At 53.7% G+C, this 19007-nt stretch overlaps 1 protein-coding gene across 1 annotated transcript; it reads left to right on the top strand.

The window, feature by feature from the left end:
• Window positions 1-631: 631 nt before the first annotated feature.
• On the top strand, window positions 632-17998 carry LOC102576696 (zinc finger protein 420). The gene is made up of 7 exons (XM_059721185.1): window positions 632-1410; window positions 1509-1719; window positions 2703-2875; window positions 3370-3496; window positions 6625-6741; window positions 12434-12624; window positions 13119-17998. Exons 1-7 carry the CDS (start codon window positions 949-951, stop codon window positions 14898-14900), a joined length of 3063 nt encoding a protein of 1020 aa, XP_059577168.1. The 5' UTR covers window positions 632-948; the 3' UTR covers window positions 14901-17998.
• The last annotated feature ends 1009 nt before the right edge of the window (window positions 17999-19007 follow it).

The following is a 19007-nucleotide window of genomic DNA, read 5'->3' as shown; positions in this document are numbered from 1 at the left end:
CCCGCCCCGCCCGCCGTGCCTCCCGCGCATCTCCCACGCGTCCCCGCGACCTGCTGCCCCCGGCCGCCCACACCTCCGAGCGCCGCTGCCAGGAAAGGGTTAACGTGCGGGCAGCGGGTGGGGGTGGTGCGCGGAGCATGGGACGTCATGTCTGACGCAGCGGGGCCGAGGGCGTGGCTTGTCCGGGAGCGCGGAGGTGCTCGGGGCTGCTGGGTGCGGGGCAGGACGGGCAGCTGTCCCAGGGCTGCCGTCCCCCGGGGCAGGCGGTGCGGGTGGGAAGCGGGGGCACAGCGACGGGGGCTGGGCTGGGCCGGGCCGTGTGCGGGCCGTGGGGGTCGGCGCTGTGCTGGGGCGAGGCCTGGGCAGGTGTGCTCGGGGATCTCTGCCTAGCCGGGCCCCACAGCGGTGACGGCAGCAGGGGAGCGAGGACACCCTGCGGCTTCTGCGCTCTGCGTGGGGACAGCGGGGGCGTCGGGGCCGCAGGGACTTCAGGGGATCGGGGTGTCCGGGTGTCTCCGGCTCTTGGGAGACATTGGAGATGTGTGGGGCCCATGTGCCCTGGGGGAGGGGGAGGTGTAGCCCTATGCAGGGGGGCCAGGCCCAGGCGTGGGGCACTGTGGGGCTTGGGAGGTGTGGGGGTGGGATCTGTCCCGGGTCTCCCACCCCGTGGTGACGTCCGTGCTGTCCTCTTCTCCGCAGACTGGGCGCTGTGGGCAGGCACCGCGTGTGAGCGAGCGCACGGCAGCGAGAGCCTGGGCCACGGCGGGGGACGCCTCTCCGGGGAGAAGTGCACGCTGCGCTGCAGCCCGGGGCAGCCCCTGTGGCCCTTCCCCTCGCAGCCCTGCTGCAGCCGCAGTTGTCGCTGGGGGAGCCGGGCGGGCGCGCGGGCTCCAGGCAGCAGCTGCGGGGCAGGACACAGCCCTCGTGTCGTCCAGCCCAGGACCAGGCATGCGTCCCCGCAGCCCCTGGTACCACGGGGGGCAGGAAAGCAGGTGCTGCAGGAGGAGCCGGCCCGACGCCGATGCTGGGGGCTGCGGGCAGCAGGTCGTGCTGGCCATGCAGCCCCCTGCTCCGGCCAGGCTCCCCATGGAGACTCCCCAGCTCGCAGCGGGGCACGACCTGCCCGGCCCAGAGACCTGGCGGCAACGTTTCCGGGGCCTGGGCTACGGGGAAGCCGCGGGGCCGCGGGAGGTTTGCAGCCGCCTGCAGGAGCTGTGTGTGCTCTGGCTGGAGCCCCAGCGCCGCAGCAAGGAGCAGGTGCTGGAGCTGGTGGTGCTGGAGCAGTTCCTGGCCATCCTGCCCCCGGAGATGCAGAGCCGGGCACGGGGTCGTGGTGTGAAGACCTGCGCCGAGGCCGTGGCCCTGGCCGAGGGGTTTCAGCCGGGTCAGGGGGAGGATGAGATGCTGCAGGTGAGAGTGTTTGCATCTCCATGTGCTGGCACAGTGTCTCCTTCCAGCCCCATCTCATGCATATACTGGCTCAGCACTGACATTTTCCTTGTCCCCAGGTCACAGTGAGGGTGAAGGTCGAGGAGGGGCCCTCTGACGAGATGCAGCCCCCGGGGACACTGCAGAACCCTGGTGATGCCTGGCCGGAGCAGCCAAAAGCCCATTGTGAGGACAGGCCTCTGGAGGAGTCAGGACAGAGGGAAACCCCAGGGCCTTCATACAAACCTCCTCACATCCCCATAGAGGAGCCGCTGCCCTCCCAAGAGTCAGGTGAGTTTTAGGATGGAGACTTGGATGCCTGAGTGACTGTCCTGCAGCCTCGGGGAGCCACTCATCTGCCTGAAACAATGAAGGGGCTGCAATATTCATAACCACATGACTGGGCTGGGACAGACCTGATCCTTGGGGGTGGGCAGCTCCCGGGCTGAGACCCTGATCTTTCTGCCTGCACGGGTGCAGCATCCAGCACAGAGATGCTGCATCTTTCTTGGGGCTTCTCGTGCTGCCATAACAACCCGTGATGTGCTTCACATCCCGGCAGGCAAAGCTCACTGCCACTACCTCATGCCCCTGTGAGCTCTATGCCCAGTACGGGGCTGGTGCAGGTGCCATGGAAAATGAGACCTCTGGCTGGTTCAGGTACAGCTAACCCAAGCCTGTGTGCTGCTGCAGACTCCCCTGAACCGGAGCAGACCTGGGAGCTGTCAGCAGATGAAAGCTGCTCAGGCTGGTGGCCCAGACGAGGCTCGATCCCAGGGGCAGGGAAGGGGCGGTGGGTCTCCACTCTCCAGCAGCATGAGCACTATCCGTCGGTGCAGAAATCTCCCTTCCACAGCATGGTGGTGGGGTCAGTGCTCCACAGATCAGCAGTTCTTGTTCTCCTGGTGCCTCTGCAATCGTTTCACAGCCCAGGAGCAGACCGACCTTGCGTTTCCCCTCCCCTGCCCTTAGCATGTGGATCTGATACGGCCCCAGCATCGCTTGAGCTGCTTCCCCAGGGAGCGATGTCCCTGCAGGCTCTGTGGTGGTGCTGTGATCACCTTCCCACGCTGGGACAGAGTTACTGAGACTCATCTCCAGCCTCATGCCTGTGGAGGTCTGTTAGCTGTGGGATTCTGAGTCTTCCTTCTCCCCACTCTTCCACACACTGAAGTCTCCGTCTCCTCAGTCCCAGGCCAGCGCAGGAGACTCGCAGGGCTTTCCCCGTGCCAGCAGCACCAGGGCTCACGTGTGCACTGCCTTCCCACCCGCAGGTGCTGGGACCCTGCAGAGAGCTGAGCAGCAGCCTGCTGAGGAGGGGCCGGTGATCCTGGAGCTGCAGAGGACGTGCGCAGGGAGCCTGGAGGAGAGGAGCTCCCTGACCCCTGAGCCAGGCCAAGTGCAGAAGGGGCAGGGCAGGCCTCCAAAGCAGGAGGAGAGCTCGGAGGTGAGCAGGGCACCCGGTTCACTTGTGGTGGGGAGTACAGCTGGGGCAGAGCGCAGGAGGAGCCCGGGGTGCTGTAAGGAATTTGGGGAGCAGAGATACCTGAAGAGCACGAAGGCTGCATTGATGGAGGCTGGAAAAACGCAAGCTGCATTAGCAGGAGCTCCCTCGCAAGTGCAGATACCAGGGGTTCTGGCTTGGGCAGGCCTGGTTACAGTGCGTGGAGCCGGGGCTCCCTACCTCAGAACATGCTGCCCAGGCTGCCTCAAAGGACCAAGCAAATAGCGCAGGATGATCTGGGCTAGAGCCAGCACATGAACTCCTGTATCCACGGCTGCATCCACGTCACATGTCAGCTGAAGACTGGGGAGTTGTGTCCCCTTACCTGTCATGGCTAAGATTGCAATTCGTGGTAGTACCAGTGATTGCAGACAGGGCTGTGGGGCTGGGAGCAGCTGGCGCAGGAGACACTGATGGTGCAACGCTTGTGCCTGCAGCTCCAGGAGGTGTTTGAGGACGTGGCTGTGTACTTCACACGGAAGGAGTGGGAGCTGCTGGACGATGAAGACAAGGTGCTTTACCAGGACCAGATGCTGAAGAATTACCAAGCCCTCGTTTCCCTGGGTAAAGCTCTGGGTCTTGCTTCCCCCGGAGATATGCGAACTCTGGAGTTTTGTAGTCACCCCCATGTTTCAGCAGTGTCGTCCTCATGAACGTATGGCTGGAGGTTTAAATCCCCTTCCTCCCCACTGTCCTGTCAGTGATCAGGCCTCTCTCACATTTCAGACTGAGGTCTCCTCCTTCATTTGCTCCAGCCGCCTTCACCTGTGCCTTCCCCGTTCTTGTGACTCCTGGTTCTTTCATATGCGTCAGTTTCTTGGCAACATGATCTCCCTTTGCCTTCTCAGCATGTTCACACCAACTCCAGGTCATTGTACACGAATGCACTAAGAGCTGTTCCTTGGGGGAGGGTTCTGATTTCTTCCTTGTCTGACCTAGCGTGTCCTCCAGGCACATTTAACAATCCTAGCATGCTCCTTTCTGTGAGATCTAAATCCCCTTTCTCCTGCCATTATGACCCAGCAGAAGTTAATAGAAAATCTTATCAACCTCTGCTGCTACAAGAGGGGGATGATGCATTTCCTCAACTGCTCCTCTAGCGACATGTGTACACGTTGTGTAAGCCAGGTTGTCTGGCAAGGGGTGCTTCCGAGCTCTGGGTTGAGGTACTGAGCTTTTTTACTAGGTGAGTTTCCCTTTCTGATGCTTTCTTTCCCCTCCCTTTCCCCCAGAGGTTTCTCTTAGGAAAGTGCTTCAATGTTTTGTCCCACTCGGCAAAGACCATCTAGACCATTTCTGTATTATGGTCTTTCACATGCTGTGAAATGTCTCTTTCGGCCTTCTTTTGTCCATACGCGCGACTCCCAGGAACTTGGTGTTCAACCCTGCAGTGCTTGCCAACCTGTGCACTCATCGCCCCTCCTGGGATGATCCTCCCAGTGGATGGGATGATTGCTGAGTTGCAGCTACAGTTATTATGAAATCATCCTATCCTGTCCCTGGTTATGATGAATTACTCTCTCTCCCAGAAAGAAGTCTTAGTGACAGCACCTGTCATGTATGCTTTTCACTGCCATTAATCCCTTCACTAAGCTCATTTTCACTTCTTTTCCTAGAATTGCACTAATAAGATGAAAGTTGTTCGTCATATGTGTGTCCAATATCTCTTCTTTTTGGTACCTTGAAAACAGTGAAAGCTTTGTTTTTGCTCCCCTGTACATCATATATTTCATAGATGTTAGGGTCGGAAGGGATCTCAGGAGATCGAGTCGAATCCCCTGCTCTGGGCAGGAAAGTGACCTGGGGTCAGATGATGCGAACCAGGTGCTTGTCCAGTCTCCTTTTAAAGACCCCCAAGGTAGGGGAGAGCACCACCTCCCCCAGAGCCCATTCCAGATTCCGGTAAGCTTTATCATAAAGAAATTCTTCCTGATGTCTAACCTAAATCTGGTCTCCGTCAGTTTGTGGACTGTTGTTTCTAGTTACTCCAAAGGGTGTCCTGCTAAACAGTATCCCATATTCCTGCTGCCCCCCTCCAAATAAATTGTAGATGGCCACTAGATCAACTCTCAGCCTTCTCTTATGGAGGCTGGAGAGATCTAGGTCCCTCAATCTCTCCTTGTAGGACTTTTCCTGCAGGCCCCTAACCGTATGAGTATCCCTCCTCTGGACCCTCTCGAGGTTGTCCACATCCCTCTTGAAGTGCAGCACCCAGAACTGGACGCAGCACTCCAAGTGGGGCCTGACCAGTGCCGCATAGAGGGAAGCATCACCTCCCTGGACCTGTTTGTCATGCATCTGCTAATTCATGATAGAGTGGGATTAATTTAATTGATCACTTTGTCACATTGACGACTCATGTTCATTTTGGAGTCAGCTATGACTCTGAGATTCCTTTCTGCTGCTATGCTGCTTACAAAGTCACCTCCCGTTCTGTAGGCATGTTGGCAATTCCTTTTCCCTAGGTGCAGTAATTTGCATTTATCTTCATTAGATAACTGCATCCCATTCTGTTCTGCCCACTTTTCCAACCTGTCCATATCTCCCTGAATCCGTTCCCTGCCCACCAGTGTGTTTACTTTGCCCTATAATTTGGTGTCATCCATGAATTCGGAGAGAGTGCTCTCCACACCCTCGTCCAAGTCACTGATGAAGATATTGAACAGCGTTGGCCTTAGGACTGAGCCTTGGGGAACTCCAGTGCCCACATCTTTCAAGGTTGATACTGACCCATCCACCACCGCTCTCTGGGTGCGTCCCATAAGCCAATTTGCCACCCACCTGACCCTGTAATCATCTACCTCACAGCCACTTAGTTTACTTATGAGAATGGGATAAGGTACCGTAGCGAAGGCCTTATGAAAATCCTAGTAAAAGACATCTACCTCGACTGCTGCATCCAAACATTTTGTGATGTAGTTGTAGAAAGAAACACGGTCAGTCAGGCAGGATCTACCTGCTATGAGTCCGTTTTGGTTACCCTTCGACGTTGTTTTTCCTGCTGGGCTTTTGCAAATGTAGTCCTTAATAATTTTTTCATAGGTTTTCCCAAGGGTAAAGGTGAGACTAACTAGCCTATAGTTACCTGAATCCCCCTTCTTCCCCTTCTTGAAAAAGGGACCATCCTAGCCCTTTTCTAGTCCCCTAGGATGCGTCCTGAGTACGACAAGCGCTCAAACAGTCATGCCACTGGTTCTGCTGTGACACTGGCAAATTCCTTCAGCACCTTTGGAGGAAGATCATCTCTGCCTGCTGACTTAAACACATCCAGCCCCTCCAATAGTCTCTTCACTAGGTCGGCACTAACTGTTGGTGAGCTGGTATCGGTCCTGTGCCTATCTATAGTCCAACTTAGGGAGATGTCATTATCTGTGGTCAGAAATACAGATGCATGGATCATGCATCTCCTCACCTGTCCCTGGTGTTGCTGTCAGTTTAATGCCCTTTCTAAATCAGGAGTAGTTGGTGCTTTGTTTCCTATGACCACTCCTTATCCACCTGGGTGACAAGGGCTGTTATCTCTTGAAGGCTTCTCCCTGCAGTGCCTTCTTTTTCATCTTAAATGTCCATCCTCCCTTGTCCATCAGGGCCCTAGCAGACACCTTGAGTTCATTGGATCCATTCCCCAAATCCCAGTTGGATTCTGCATCCTGTACCCATTCACAAATGCTCTTTAACCACTGCCCAAACAGGATATCAAGGTCCTACACCTGACTTAATCAGCAGCATCGAGCGAGGACAGGTGGAGCTCGGAGAATGTGATGAAGAGGACAGTGGGGAAATCTCAAGGTCAGAGGATGTGCTGCCAGGTGAGTTGTGGCTGCCCCCCCCGCCCCCCCCCCCCCCCCGACTCTGCTGTCAGTAAAGCTCCATGGCCAGAGTGCCAACAGGACCTGGAAACAGGAGGCCTAACCTGTGCTACCATTGCAGAGTGCTAACTGTGGATCCAGGAGCACATGCGTTGTTGCCCCCCACATCATCCCAGGGGTGCACACAGCAATGGGATCCCCCAAAATCTCTTATCAGTGCACCCCTAAGGAGCATGGATGTGTGGGTATTGAATTTGTGGTGGGCTGTGGGTGTGTGTATGGATGGGTGTATATGGGGCATGGGAGGAGGGTGGGTGGGTGGGTATCGGTGCTTTGTGGGGAAGTGTGGGTGGGCATGGGGTTTGTGGGGGGGTGTGGTATGTGTGTAGCAGTGAATGGAGCTTAAAGGGTTTAAGGGTATGTGGGGTGTGCATGGGAGCGGCTGCATGAGCCCACCTGAGCCAGTCAGCATCTGCCCCCGCCCCACAACAACCCAGAGCCCATATACCCTGCAGCAGCTCCCCCGTCACTGCCAAAAGCGCACAGCCCCAACGTGGCCTACCTCACCTCTGCCCAGCCTTGACGCATTCATAGATTCATAGGTGTTAGGGTCGGAAGGGACCTCAGTAGATCATCGAGTCCGACCCCCTGCATAGGCAGGAAAGAGTGCTGGGTTCAGATGACCCCAGCTAGATGCTTATCTAACCTTCTCTTGAAGACCCCCAGGGCAGGGGAGAGCACCACCTCCCTTGGGAGCCCGTTCCAGACCTTGGCCACTCGAACTGTGAAGAAGTTCTTCTTAATGTCCAATCTAAATCTGCTCTCTGCTAGCTTGTGGCCATTATTTCTTGTAACCCCCAGGGGCGCCTTGGTGAATAAAACCTCACCGATTCCCTTCTGTGCCCCCGTAATAAACTTATAGGCAGCCACAAAGTCACCTCTCAACCTTCTCTTGCGGAGGCTGAAGGGGTCCAGGTGTCCCAGTCTCTCCTCATAGGGCTTGGCCTGCAAGCGCTTAACCATACGAGTGGCCCTTCTCTGGACCCTCTCCAGGTTATCCGCACCCCCCTTGAATTGCGGCGCCCAAAATTGCATGCAGTATTCCAACTGTGGTCTGACCAGTTCCCGATAGAGGGGAAGTATCACCTCGTTGGATCTGTTCGTCATGCATCTGCTGATGCACGATAAAGTGCCATTGGCTTTTCTGATGGCTTCGTCACACTGCCGACTCATGTTCATCTTGGAGTCCACTAGGACTGCAAGATCCTTTCCTGCTTCCATGCCTCCAAGTCCCTGAGCATGCAGTGTGGGCAGAGAAGCTCCTGGCTGCTGCCCCCAACCCCATGGTAGCAGTGGGGACCAGTGCTCAGAGCTCTGACTCTGCATGGCCTGTGCCAGCTCCAGGCTCGCCCTTCCAGTCTGAGTAGTAGCAGCAGCAGCTGGGAAGAAACTTGCTCGTTGTGGGGGGAGAAGAGGACCCTCCCCCTTACCGCTGCCAGTCAGTTTCTTGTGTGGCTGCCTGCGACTAACTGAGCTGCCTTGTGGCTTGGGCACCGCTGCCTCTGGGCTGCCCTGGAGCTGGTGTGCACTGTCATCGCTGCCGCACAGGTCAGCCCAGAGGCAGCCGTGATGGAGCTGCAGGGCAGCCCAGCGCAGTGCGGGCTCTGGGCAGCCACACCGAAAACTGTCCAGTGGCGGCAAGAGGGAGGAGCCAGTTTTTCCCTGTAACAAGCAACATTTTTTTTCCTGATGCACCCACTGCTGCAGCTGTTCAGGCTGGAGGGGTGAGTCTGGAACCAGTGCTGGGGCCCAAGCTCAGCAGCGGCAGCACAGGAGAGCGGTGGGCGGCTCGGAGATGGAGGTGACACAGAGGAGACTCAGGGCAACCCTGCACGGGCTCCACATGACTATACCTGGAAGCACTGGTGTCAGGAGAGGCTGCTTTTGCCCCATGCTGAGCTGCAGTTTCTCTCTCATGCTGCCACTGATCTGCCTGGGCAAGCCAGCCTGGAGCTGGTGTGGTGCGTACTACAGGGGCATGGTAGGTGGGAGCCTGGATCTGGTGCACACTGCTACCAGCTGATACTTCCTGCCTAGCGACAGCCCGAAAGAGCTGCAGCTGCCTGGACTGCCTAGAAAGGCAGCCCAGCTACAGATCCATCCCAGGCCCACTTTTTGCCCAATGGGCAGCAGGATGCGCCACAGCTGGGCAGCACCTTTCCCAGGCAGGTCCAAGAAACCCTCCATGGACTGGATAAAGCCTCTCCATGGGCTGGATCTGGCCCACAGGCCATATTTTGTGCACCCCTGCTGTAATGTTTCCCGGCAAGTGTTGTTCCCACTCTCTGAAACTGAACAGTATGGAAACAAGCAACTGTTCCCTTCTTTGCCTTCTAATGACAGATGTTAGGGGACAGTCAGGTTTGCTGTCTTGATTTTCAGCCCCAATCTAGTTTCCGTGGGCTGCCACGATCTTAAGTTGCTGTCTTCACTCAGCAATGTAAGAGTTAATTCCCCAGCCCAAAGTAGCCACCCTTTCCCAGGGCATTATGGGATTTGTAGTTCCCCATTGAAATGAGCATGGTACACAGAGGTTCTGCGTAGCCATTCCTGTGGGACAAGAAAGAAGCTGAGGCTGTCTCTGGCTGCTTCTGGTCAGGTTGACCTGAAACCCAGGAAGAGTTTCATCATGGTCTCAGTCTGCACGGGTGGGATTCAAAAGATTTTGGGTTGTGGTGGAAAGTGAATCCCCCATGGTTTGCACCAGAATTGCCACCTATTAACAAATTTGCCCATCACTTTTGGGTTTGCTCATTTATTAGAGGTACATTTCTACTGTCATTCTACTGTCATTCTACTGTTCATTGCAGAGCCACTGGCGGGAATATTTGAACGCTCGTGGCGCATGGGCCAAGTCCCGGAGGACTGGAAAAGGGCCAACGTGGTCCCCATTTTCAAAAAGGGGAGGAAGGAGGACCCGGGCAACTATAGGCCAGTCAGTCTCACCTCCATCCTTGGCAAAGTCTTTGAAAAAATTATCAAAGCTCACATTTGCGAGAGCCCGGGAGGACAAATTATGCTGAGGGGAAATCAGCACGGGTTCGTGGCAGGCAGATCGTGCCTGACCAATCTAGTTTCTTTTTATGACCAGGTTACGAAACGCCTGGACACAGGAGGAGGGGTGGATGTCGTATACTTAGACTTCAGGAAGGCCTTCGATACGGTATCCCACCCCATACTGGTGAACAAGTTAAGAGGCTGTGACTTGGATGACTACACAGTCCGGTGGGTGGTGAATTGGCTAGAGGGTCGCACCCAGAGAGTTGTGGTGGATGGGTCGGTTTCGACCTGGAAGCGTGTGGGCAGTGGGGTCCCGCAGGGTTCGGTCCTTGGACCGATACTCTTTAATGTCTTCATCAGCGACTTGGACGAGAGAGTCAAATGTACTCTGTCCAAGTTTGCAGATGACACAAAGCTATGGGGAGAAGTGGACACGCCGGAGGGCAGGGAACAGCTGCAGGCAGACCTGGATAGGTTGCACAAGTGGGCAGAAAACAACAGGATTCAGTTCAACAAGGAGAAATGCAAAGTGCTGCACCTAGGGAGGAAAAATGTCCAGCACACCTACAGCCTAGGGAATGACCTGCTGGGTGGCACGGAAGTGGAAAGGGATCTTGGAGTCCTAGTGGACTCTAAGATGAACATGAGCTGGCAGTGTGACGAAGCCATCAGAAAAGCCAATGGCACTTTATCGTGCATCAGCAGATGCATGACGAATAGGTCCAAGGATGTGATACTTCCCCTCTATTGGGCGCTGGTCAGACTGCAGTTGGAGTACTGCGTGCAATTCTGGGCCCCGCAATTCAAGAAGGATGCGGATAACCTGGAGAGGGTCCAGAGAAGGGCCACTCGTATGGTTAAGGGCCTGCAGACCAAGCCCTACGAGAAGAGACTAGAGAAACTGGACCTTTTCAGCCTCCGCAAGAGAAGGTTGAGAGGCGACCTTGTGGCTGCCTATAAGTTCATCACGGGGGCACAGAAGGGAATTGGTGAGGATTTATTCACCAAGGTGCCCCCGGGGGTTACAAGAAACAATGGCCACAAGCTAGCAGAGAGCAGATTTAGATTGGACATTAGGAAGAACTTCTTCACAGTTCGAGTGGCCAAGGTCTGGAACGGGCTCCCAAGGGAGGTGGTGCTCTCCCCTACCCTGGGGATCTTCAAGAGGAGGTTGGATATGCATCTAGCTGGGGTCATCTAGACCCAGCACTCTTTCCTGCCTATGCAGGGGGTCGGACTCTATGATCTATTGAGGTCCCTTCCAACCCTAACATCTATGAATCTATGTCTTTGTAATTCTATATCAGCGTGCTGTTTGTGTTGCTTGTGTTTCTATACGGAGCTTTATCTGTCGCTTTTGCAAGTCCTCACCCCCAATAGAGCAATCACAGTACTCAGTTTCAATGGGGCTGGACTCCTCCAGTCACCAAATCAGTCAAATGCACGCGCACTCACACACACACTCTCACTCTTTATCTCTCTCTATCGTGACACGCTTGACCTGACCAGGTTGATCAGCATGTACAGGCTGACACCCTCATATGCCAGGAATCACTTCATTAAGGTAACAATAAAATGCAGTCAGACACAAGCACACAGGTGCAGAGAATGCCTCTGCATCTGGCTGGGTGTCCAGCTGACACCCTCATGGGCCAGCATTCAGTTCATCAGGGCACCTCTGAGCCAAACGGGATCAATCAGCCCGTACAAGCTGATCCTCTTATTTGGCTCAAACTCAGCATATCCCAATCCTTTGCCTTAACTGCCCTAGTAGTGGTAACCTCTTTTTTGAGTGGACCACACGGTACTTTGGGGCTTTACAGCATCTTTGGCTTAGGTAAAAGAAGTGTTGCTGCAGAGCAAGTGGGGAAGGGGAAGTAGAGAAGGAAAAACTAACCCAGTTATCATCAGTTTGACTATAAAAATTATTTATTGCTAAGTATATGAAATTTATGATGGTACTAGAATAGTAATAGACATGCAAGGGAAAACAAACAAACAATTACAATATTACCCTGGTTTAATTGAGTACTTGAGGAAACCTAGCTCAAGCTTAACTAATAAAATTGAGGTTCAGAAAGCTGTGCTTAGAGAGAAAAAGAAAGAGAGAAAGAGAGCAAGAGCTGGGATCTCACTTTTCCGAGCCACTTCAGTGTTTTCTTGACAGGCAAAGTTCCCAGCGCTCCAGGGGTGCATTCCCTGCACAATACCTTTTCCCTGGAAACAGGCAGGAAGCACAGCCCTGCTCCTCTCACAAGAGAGCGCCACAGTTCTATGTCCCTGTTTCATCCTCAGACCCTTAGAGCATGAAGCTATTCAGTGACTGCCCTAATGCACATGTTCCGCATGTGCTTAACCCAGCACGGCCTGAAGTGATGGTATGAACAGCTGGGCCAGATACTCTGAGAGTCTGGATCAGATCTTCACCAAGTAGGTAACATTACCCAGCACAGGGACCTGCCCCACCCTCACCCAAGCACTTGGGTTTTTGGCAGGAAGACCTTGTTTTCTTGAGGGAACGCAATGCAAAGGACCAGGCTTGAACTGAGGCCCATCCCAGTAGATGGAATAGCAGTGTTTACCCTTTGCCAGCAGGGTAGGGACTAATATGGAGTTTCTCTTTCCCTTGCAGGAGGTGCTAGGCTGCTGAGCAGAGCTGAGGAGCAGCCTCCTGTGGAAGGGTCTGCAGACCTGGAGCGAAAACAGCCTTCCCTAGGGAGTTTGGCCGAGATGGACTCCCTGAGACCTGAGAAGGAGCCATGGCATGAAAGTCAGGAGAGGCCCCAAAAGCAGAAGCAGAAGGAGAATCTAGCCATGAGCCAGGTACCATCTCCAGTTGGGCGTGAGAGTGGAGAAGGGGCAGAACCTAGAAACAGCATGGGTGCAGGCAAGAATTTGTGGAGCTCAGAGACCTTACGAGCCACTGGAAAGATGCACTGCACCCAAGCAAAGGCAGTGGGGAGGGCCTCAGATGTAAGCCGGAGCTCATTGCGAAAGACAGGGGCAAAACTCACCCCTACCTCTAGGTCAGGAAAAACTTGTAAGTGCCCAGCACTCCTGGCTCTTCACAAGATAAGGTAGACTGGGGAGAAGTCCCATGTATATACCAAGTGTCAGAAGGGCTTCCTCTGCCTCTGCCCTCATTGCTTACTGCCAGACCCATACTGGAGAGCTACCCCACCGCTTCAAGAAATCGGTGAAGAGCTTTGTGTGCCCCACAGACCTGGTCAAGCACTTACGTGTGCAGAGGGGGAAGTGTCAGGCACAGCTGTGTCGAAAGTGGCAAGACCTTCACCCATTTTTTCTCTGCGTTTCAGGACCGGTGCATCCACCTAGGGAGGAAGACGCACCACTGCACTGAGTGCAGGAAGAAATTCATCTCCTTGCAAGACCTGTCCCAGCACAAGTGTGTGCAGCACCACTGCACTAAGTGTGGGAAGAGATTCAGGCAGCTCTCTGACCTGACGAGGCACTGGTGCACACACACAAGAGAGAAGCCACATCAGTGCTCGGAGTGTGGGAAGAGCTTCGCCTTCTCCTGCAGGCTGGCTCAGCACCAACATATCCACACAGGGGAGAAGCCATATCGGTGCTCAGAGTGTGGGAAGAGCTTCAGTCACTCTGCCAACCTAGCTCGACACCAGCGTATCCACCCAGGGGAGAAGCCACATCAGTGCATAGAGTGTGGAAAGAGATTCACTCAGGCCTCCAGCCTTGCTCTGCACCAGCATACCCACACAGGGGACAAGCAACAGCAGTGTTCAGAGTGTGGGAAGAGCTTCACTTACTCCTCCCAGCTGGCTCTGCACCAGCATATCCACACGGGGGAGAAGCCACATCAGTGCTCAGAGTGTGGGAAGAGCTTCAGTCACTCCGCCAACCTGGCTCGGCACCAGCGTATCCACACAGGGGAGAAGCCACATCAGTGCTTAGAGTGTGGGAAGAGCTTCACTCATTCTTCCAACCTGCTTCAGCACCAGCGGATCCACACAGGGGAGAAACCACATCAGTGCTCAGAGTGTGGGAAGAGCTTCACTTCCTCCTCCCAGCTGGCTCTGCACCAGCGTATCCACACAGGGGAGAAGCCACATCAGTGCTCAGTGTGTGGGAAGACCTTCACTCATTCCTCCAACCTGTCTCAGCACCAGCGTATCCACACAGGGGAGAAGCCACATCAGTGCTCTGAGTGCGGGAAGAGCTTCACTTACTCCTCCCAGCTGGCTCTGCACCAGCGTATCCACACAGGGGAGAAGCCACATCAGTGCTCAGAGTGTGGGAAGAGCTTCACTCAGTCCTCCAACCTGCTTCAGCACCAACATATCCACACAGGGGAGAAGCCACATCAGTGCTCAGAGTGTGGGAAGAGCTTCACTTACTCCTCCCAGCTGGCTCTGCATGAGCGTATCCACACAGGGGAGAAGCCACATCAGTGCTCACAGTGTGGGAAAAGTTTCTCTCAGTCCGCTTACCTGGCTCAGCACCAGCGTATCCACACAGGGGAGAAGCCACATCAGTGCTCAGAGTGTGGGAAGAGCTTCACTCTCTATTCCACCCTGGCTCAGCACAGACATGTCCACACAGGGAAGAAGCCACATCACTGCTCAGAATGTGGGAAGAGCTTCACTTTCTCCTGCAGGCTGGCTCAGCACCAGCGTATCCACACAGGGGAGAAGCCACATCAGTGCTCAGAGTGTGGGAAAAGCTTCTCTCAGATCTCCAGACTGGCTCTGCACCAGCGTATCCACACGGGAGAGAAGCCATATCAGTGCTCAGAGTGTGGGAAGAGCTTCACTTACTCCTCCCACTTGGCTGAGCACCAGCGTAGCCACACAGGGGAGAAGCCGCATCAGTGCTCAGAGTGTGGGAGGAGCTTCACTTACTCCTCCCAGCTGGCTCTGCACCAGCGTATCCACACAGGGGAGAAGCCACATCAGTGCTCAGAGTGTGGGAAGAGTTTCTCTCAGTCTGCCTACCTGGCTCAGCACCAGCGTATCCACACAGGGGAGAAGCCACATCAGTGCTCAGAGTGTGGGAAGAGTTTCTCTCAGTCCTCCAACCTGGCTCGGCACCAGCTTATTCACATGAGGGAGAAGCCATAATAGTGGTCAGAGTAGAAAGAGCTTCATCTAATCTTGCCATCTGTCCCGTCATCGGTGTATTCACACAGAGGAGAAACCACATCTGTGCTCCCAGAATGGGAAGTGCTTCCTCCACTCGTCCAAACTGGCCCAGCGCCAGTGTATCCCTATGCAGGAGTGTCCATAATTCTGCCAGCAATACATAAAGGGTTCGGGGATGTATACCAGCTCAGCACCCACCAGTGTCTGCATCCAGGGATACAGTCTTATTCCTGTAGACTGCAGCTACAGTTCCTCCTTTGTTCAGCCTTTCTAGGGCACTGCAAAACCCAAAAGGACACAGAGGCTGGCCTCCCAGGTTTGATGCGGGTGAATTGTTAAAAGGAAACACCTCAGTCAGAGGCCAGCACAGATACTGGGGGAACCTGTGAGGAGATTGTGGCAGAATACCATCGCCGTCTCTCCTGAAACTCTGCTAGGTGACAAATTGGTTGCCATGGTCACTGCAGAGGGCAGGCACCTCTGATCCCATCTGCGTCAGGTACCACTGAGTTGTAACCTGAGCTGGATAGATTTCTGAGGTTTGGGGAAACCTGCTCCCTCTGCCTATGTGACTGGCATCACATACCTGGGTGGGGGGCTTAAGCTCCCTATTGTTCCAAGGAATGCCAATGTGATTGGGAGGGGGCTGGAGCCCCTGCCAGTCTACCTGGCAACCAGTGATGCGTTTCAAATAGCTTGGCTGGCAGCCAACAGTTGCTGGCCTTGGTTGGATCAGTTAAATGAGGTCATAAGGTCTATATAAGTTATGGATTGCTCAGGAGGAGAGGCAGTAGCCATGATGAGAACTCAGAGAGAAGCTGGACCTTCTGAAACTCTCTCTCCTGAAACTCATGATCAGTGAACTGCTTTCCTTCAGAGGGAATCTTCACCTTCCTCTTTTTATTGATACATGTGAGTAAGCTACTTGAGAGCTACCTAGATACATAGCTTGCAGTAATGCAGATGTGTAATCAAAGGTTACCATGCCAGTCTTTGCTCTATGAGATTTGTTTGATTTTGCTCTACACTGTACCCTGTTCCAAACCTACTCCTTGTAACCAATTAAGTTCTCCTTAGTACCTAGCATGGAATACTTATTCGGAGAGGGTCTAGATTATGCCTTGGGGTCCCATTGTTTCATTTGACAGAGGGAGACCACTAATTACACTTCAAACTAAGGGAAGCACCCCAAGTTCTTGCAGTGGGTCAAGTACCACTCAAGAACTACTAGGCCTGTGTTTCCCAGGGCCAGGATCAGGGCACAGGGCCAGGATCAGTCCAGACCCTGGGTGGTGGTGCTGTTACCCCCAGGCTTGGAGGTATGCTCCAGGAATTTGGTGGGTGAGACCTGAGGCACCCCCAGGGAGGCACTCTGAACCTGGAGGGTGGTCAGGTGCAGTGAGGTGGGTGGCTCAGCACAGGAGCACCCCCTACTGGCCTGCCACAGAGATGATCTTTGCATCAGCCTTGGAGTCTGTGCCACACCATCATTCTCTAAAAGCAGGCAGCATTCCCAGGGGGAGAAGAAATGTCATTACAATAGGTGACCTCCCCAAGACAGCTGGCTCCAAATGATACCGAGGGACTGTCTTTGGCCGACTATCAGCTTCAACTTCCCTGCTGGCTCCAGAGCTCTTGTATGTTAGGTTCTAGAGTTGCAGGAAGGAGGACATTTATTTCTGGGGAAGCATTTCCTGCCTTCCACCCTGACCATGCCTTTCCTCCTTACCACATACCCCCCCTGCACATGCCGGTCACGGTCTGCAAGAAACTGGTACTGCAACCGGATGAGCCCATTTTGGTTTTTTTTCTCAGCCCCTCATCAGAATTCAGCACCACCAGGTTCCAGCTGCTCTCCTTCCAACCATCCTTTCCTTCACACCATTCTCTGTAGCACCTTCCTTGGCAATCAAGCCTCACAACTTAACGTGATACCCTTGTGGTTGGTCTTTGTCCTCTCAAGAGCTGTGAAATGCAATAATAAAGGTAAAGAGGTACAGCCTGTGACAGGAACTGCCTCTTCTGTGGAAGGGTTAGAAAAGAATTAAGGCATTGTCTGGGTGAAACGCAGCATGTTGTAATCTCCCTGTGGGAATACTGAGACTTCCCTCCTTGTGCCAAAGCTGTTTGGCTCCGTGAGCGTCCTGTAGGAGCTACTCCACGAGGTCCTGGGGGTTAAAGTGGGCAATAAGGTGACTATGAGCCAGCAGTGTGCCCTTGTTGCCAAGATGGCTAAGGACATACCCAGCTGCACTGGTAGGTGTGTTGCTAGTAGGTCAAGAGAAGTGATTCTTCCCCTCTGTTCAGTACTGTGGAGGCCACATCTGGAGTTGTGTGTCCAGTTGTGGGCCCCCCACTACTGAAAGGATGTGGACACATTGGAGAGTCCATCAGAGGGCACCAAAAATGGTGAGGGGGCTTGGGAACTTTCAGGAGAGGCTGAAGGAACTGAGCTTATTTCGTCCAGGGAAGTCTGAGGTGGGATTGAATAGCAGCCTTCAACTACCTGCAGGAGGGTTCAGAAGAGGATGGAGCTGGGCTGTTCTCAGTAGTGGCAGATGCCAGAGCAAGGAGCAATGGGCTCAAGTTGCAGCAAAGGAAGTTTAGGTTTGATATTAGGAAGTGTTTTCTCACTAGGAGGGTAGTAAAATACTGGAACAGGTTACTCAGAGAGGTGGTGGAAGCTTCATCCTTGGAGGTTTTCAAAACCCGGATAGACAAAGGTTTGACTGCAATGATTTAGTTGGAGATGGCCCTGCTTTGAGCAGGGGGTTGGATTATATGAGCTCCCGAGGTCCCTTCCAACCCTAATTCTCTGTAATTCTTTAGAGGAATGCCTGTTCTATACATTTGGGAGTGTTGGTTATAGCCCAGTTGGTCTTCTCTGCCATACATTTGCATTTTCACAACCTGCATTTTGCATATTGGCTTAAGTTCCCATTCCACCCAGGACAGCCCACAAACACCAGCATAATCATCCTGACTGAAGAAGGGTGTTTGTGCCCAAAAGCTTGTAAAGAACTATTATTCCAACAATTTAGTTGATCTAATAAAAGATATCAAGTTTACCCAAAGAACCTTGTCTATATTCCATACATCCTCATCATTTGTTGGATAGGCTTTACTTTACTTTCTGATCATTGAGCTCTCGTCTGTATTTCATTATTCAACTTGCTAGGTGAATTAAGCTACATAGAGGTTTGTGACTCATTTTGTTGGGACCAGGTCTTCAACCCTTTCTTGGTGCCCAGAAGGGCTCTGGGGGGTCACTATGCCTCCCCTGAGTGCTCAGATTTGTGCTGCTTGGGGAAGGGGCCTGGAGGGCACTGTCCCCATTTTGTTGCATTTTGCTTCCAATAATTTTCTCCTTTTCAGCCATTTCTTTTGATATCTGGAAGCTTCGTGGCATATGGGGCTCCCACCCATCTCTAATTCTTCCCCCTCTTGTATCCTGAATAATACTAGCTTCCATTATGAGACCAGACATTCCAGCATTTCTCAGTGTTTTCCATGCATTTCCTGTGTTTGGTCACGCAATTATCCCCAAAGCCACCAGCATGAGCCACCAAGACCTGTGCACTTCTGGTGACACTAACTTCATTGTGGCTGGACAAATGGCCCAGGGATCCTGCACTGCCTTTGGGCTGCTTGTAGGGCTGGGGCCTGTGCCAACATGTCCTTGCCCAAGCTAACAAGAGGTGCAGAGGCCAGCCTGTGCTGCGTGTAGACAGGTGGCAGGGCTGTGCTTGAGCGATACTGGTTCAGTGGATCACAGCCTGCAGTGAGCGAGGGTAGCACCTCCAGAAAAGTGGGACCAGAAGGTGAATTTCAAGTTGCAGGGATGGAGCCATTTCCTCTTTGGAGCAGTAAGTTTCTCAGACACAACTCAAGTTTCTGCATCTGCCTGGAGCCGCTGTTAGGAGTTTCTGTACTGGGAGTGTCCTGCAAGTTGATGAGCAGTGGGCCTGTCTCCTTTGAGCCGAGCTGGTGAGTGCAGTGGCACCAAGACCAGGACTGGAACATGGGAGAACTGCTAGCAATGTTAAAGGAGGATGAAGATGGGACAGGGAAGAGAAGAGTCAGCAA

The sequence above is a fragment of the Alligator mississippiensis genome, chromosome 2 (genome assembly GCF_030867095.1).
Source record: "Alligator mississippiensis isolate rAllMis1 chromosome 2, rAllMis1, whole genome shotgun sequence".
Taxonomy (NCBI): Eukaryota; Metazoa; Chordata; order Crocodylia; family Alligatoridae; genus Alligator; species Alligator mississippiensis.
This window is presented reverse-complemented; position numbering and strand designations above follow the sequence as displayed.

Bases quoted from the DNA above. Each gene is read 5' to 3' on its own strand.
- LOC102576696 (XM_059721185.1), top strand. From the start codon at position 949: ATGCGTCCCCGCAGCCCCTGGTACCACGGGGGGCAGGAAAGCAGGTGC. The intron at 6,742-12,433 runs GTGAGTTGTGGC...TTTCCCTTGCAG, and splicing joins GTCAGAGGATGTGCTGCCAG to GAGGTGCTAGGCTGCTGAGC. The intron at 12,625-13,118 runs GTACCATCTCCA...TCTGCGTTTCAG, and splicing joins AGAATCTAGCCATGAGCCAG to GACCGGTGCATCCACCTAGG.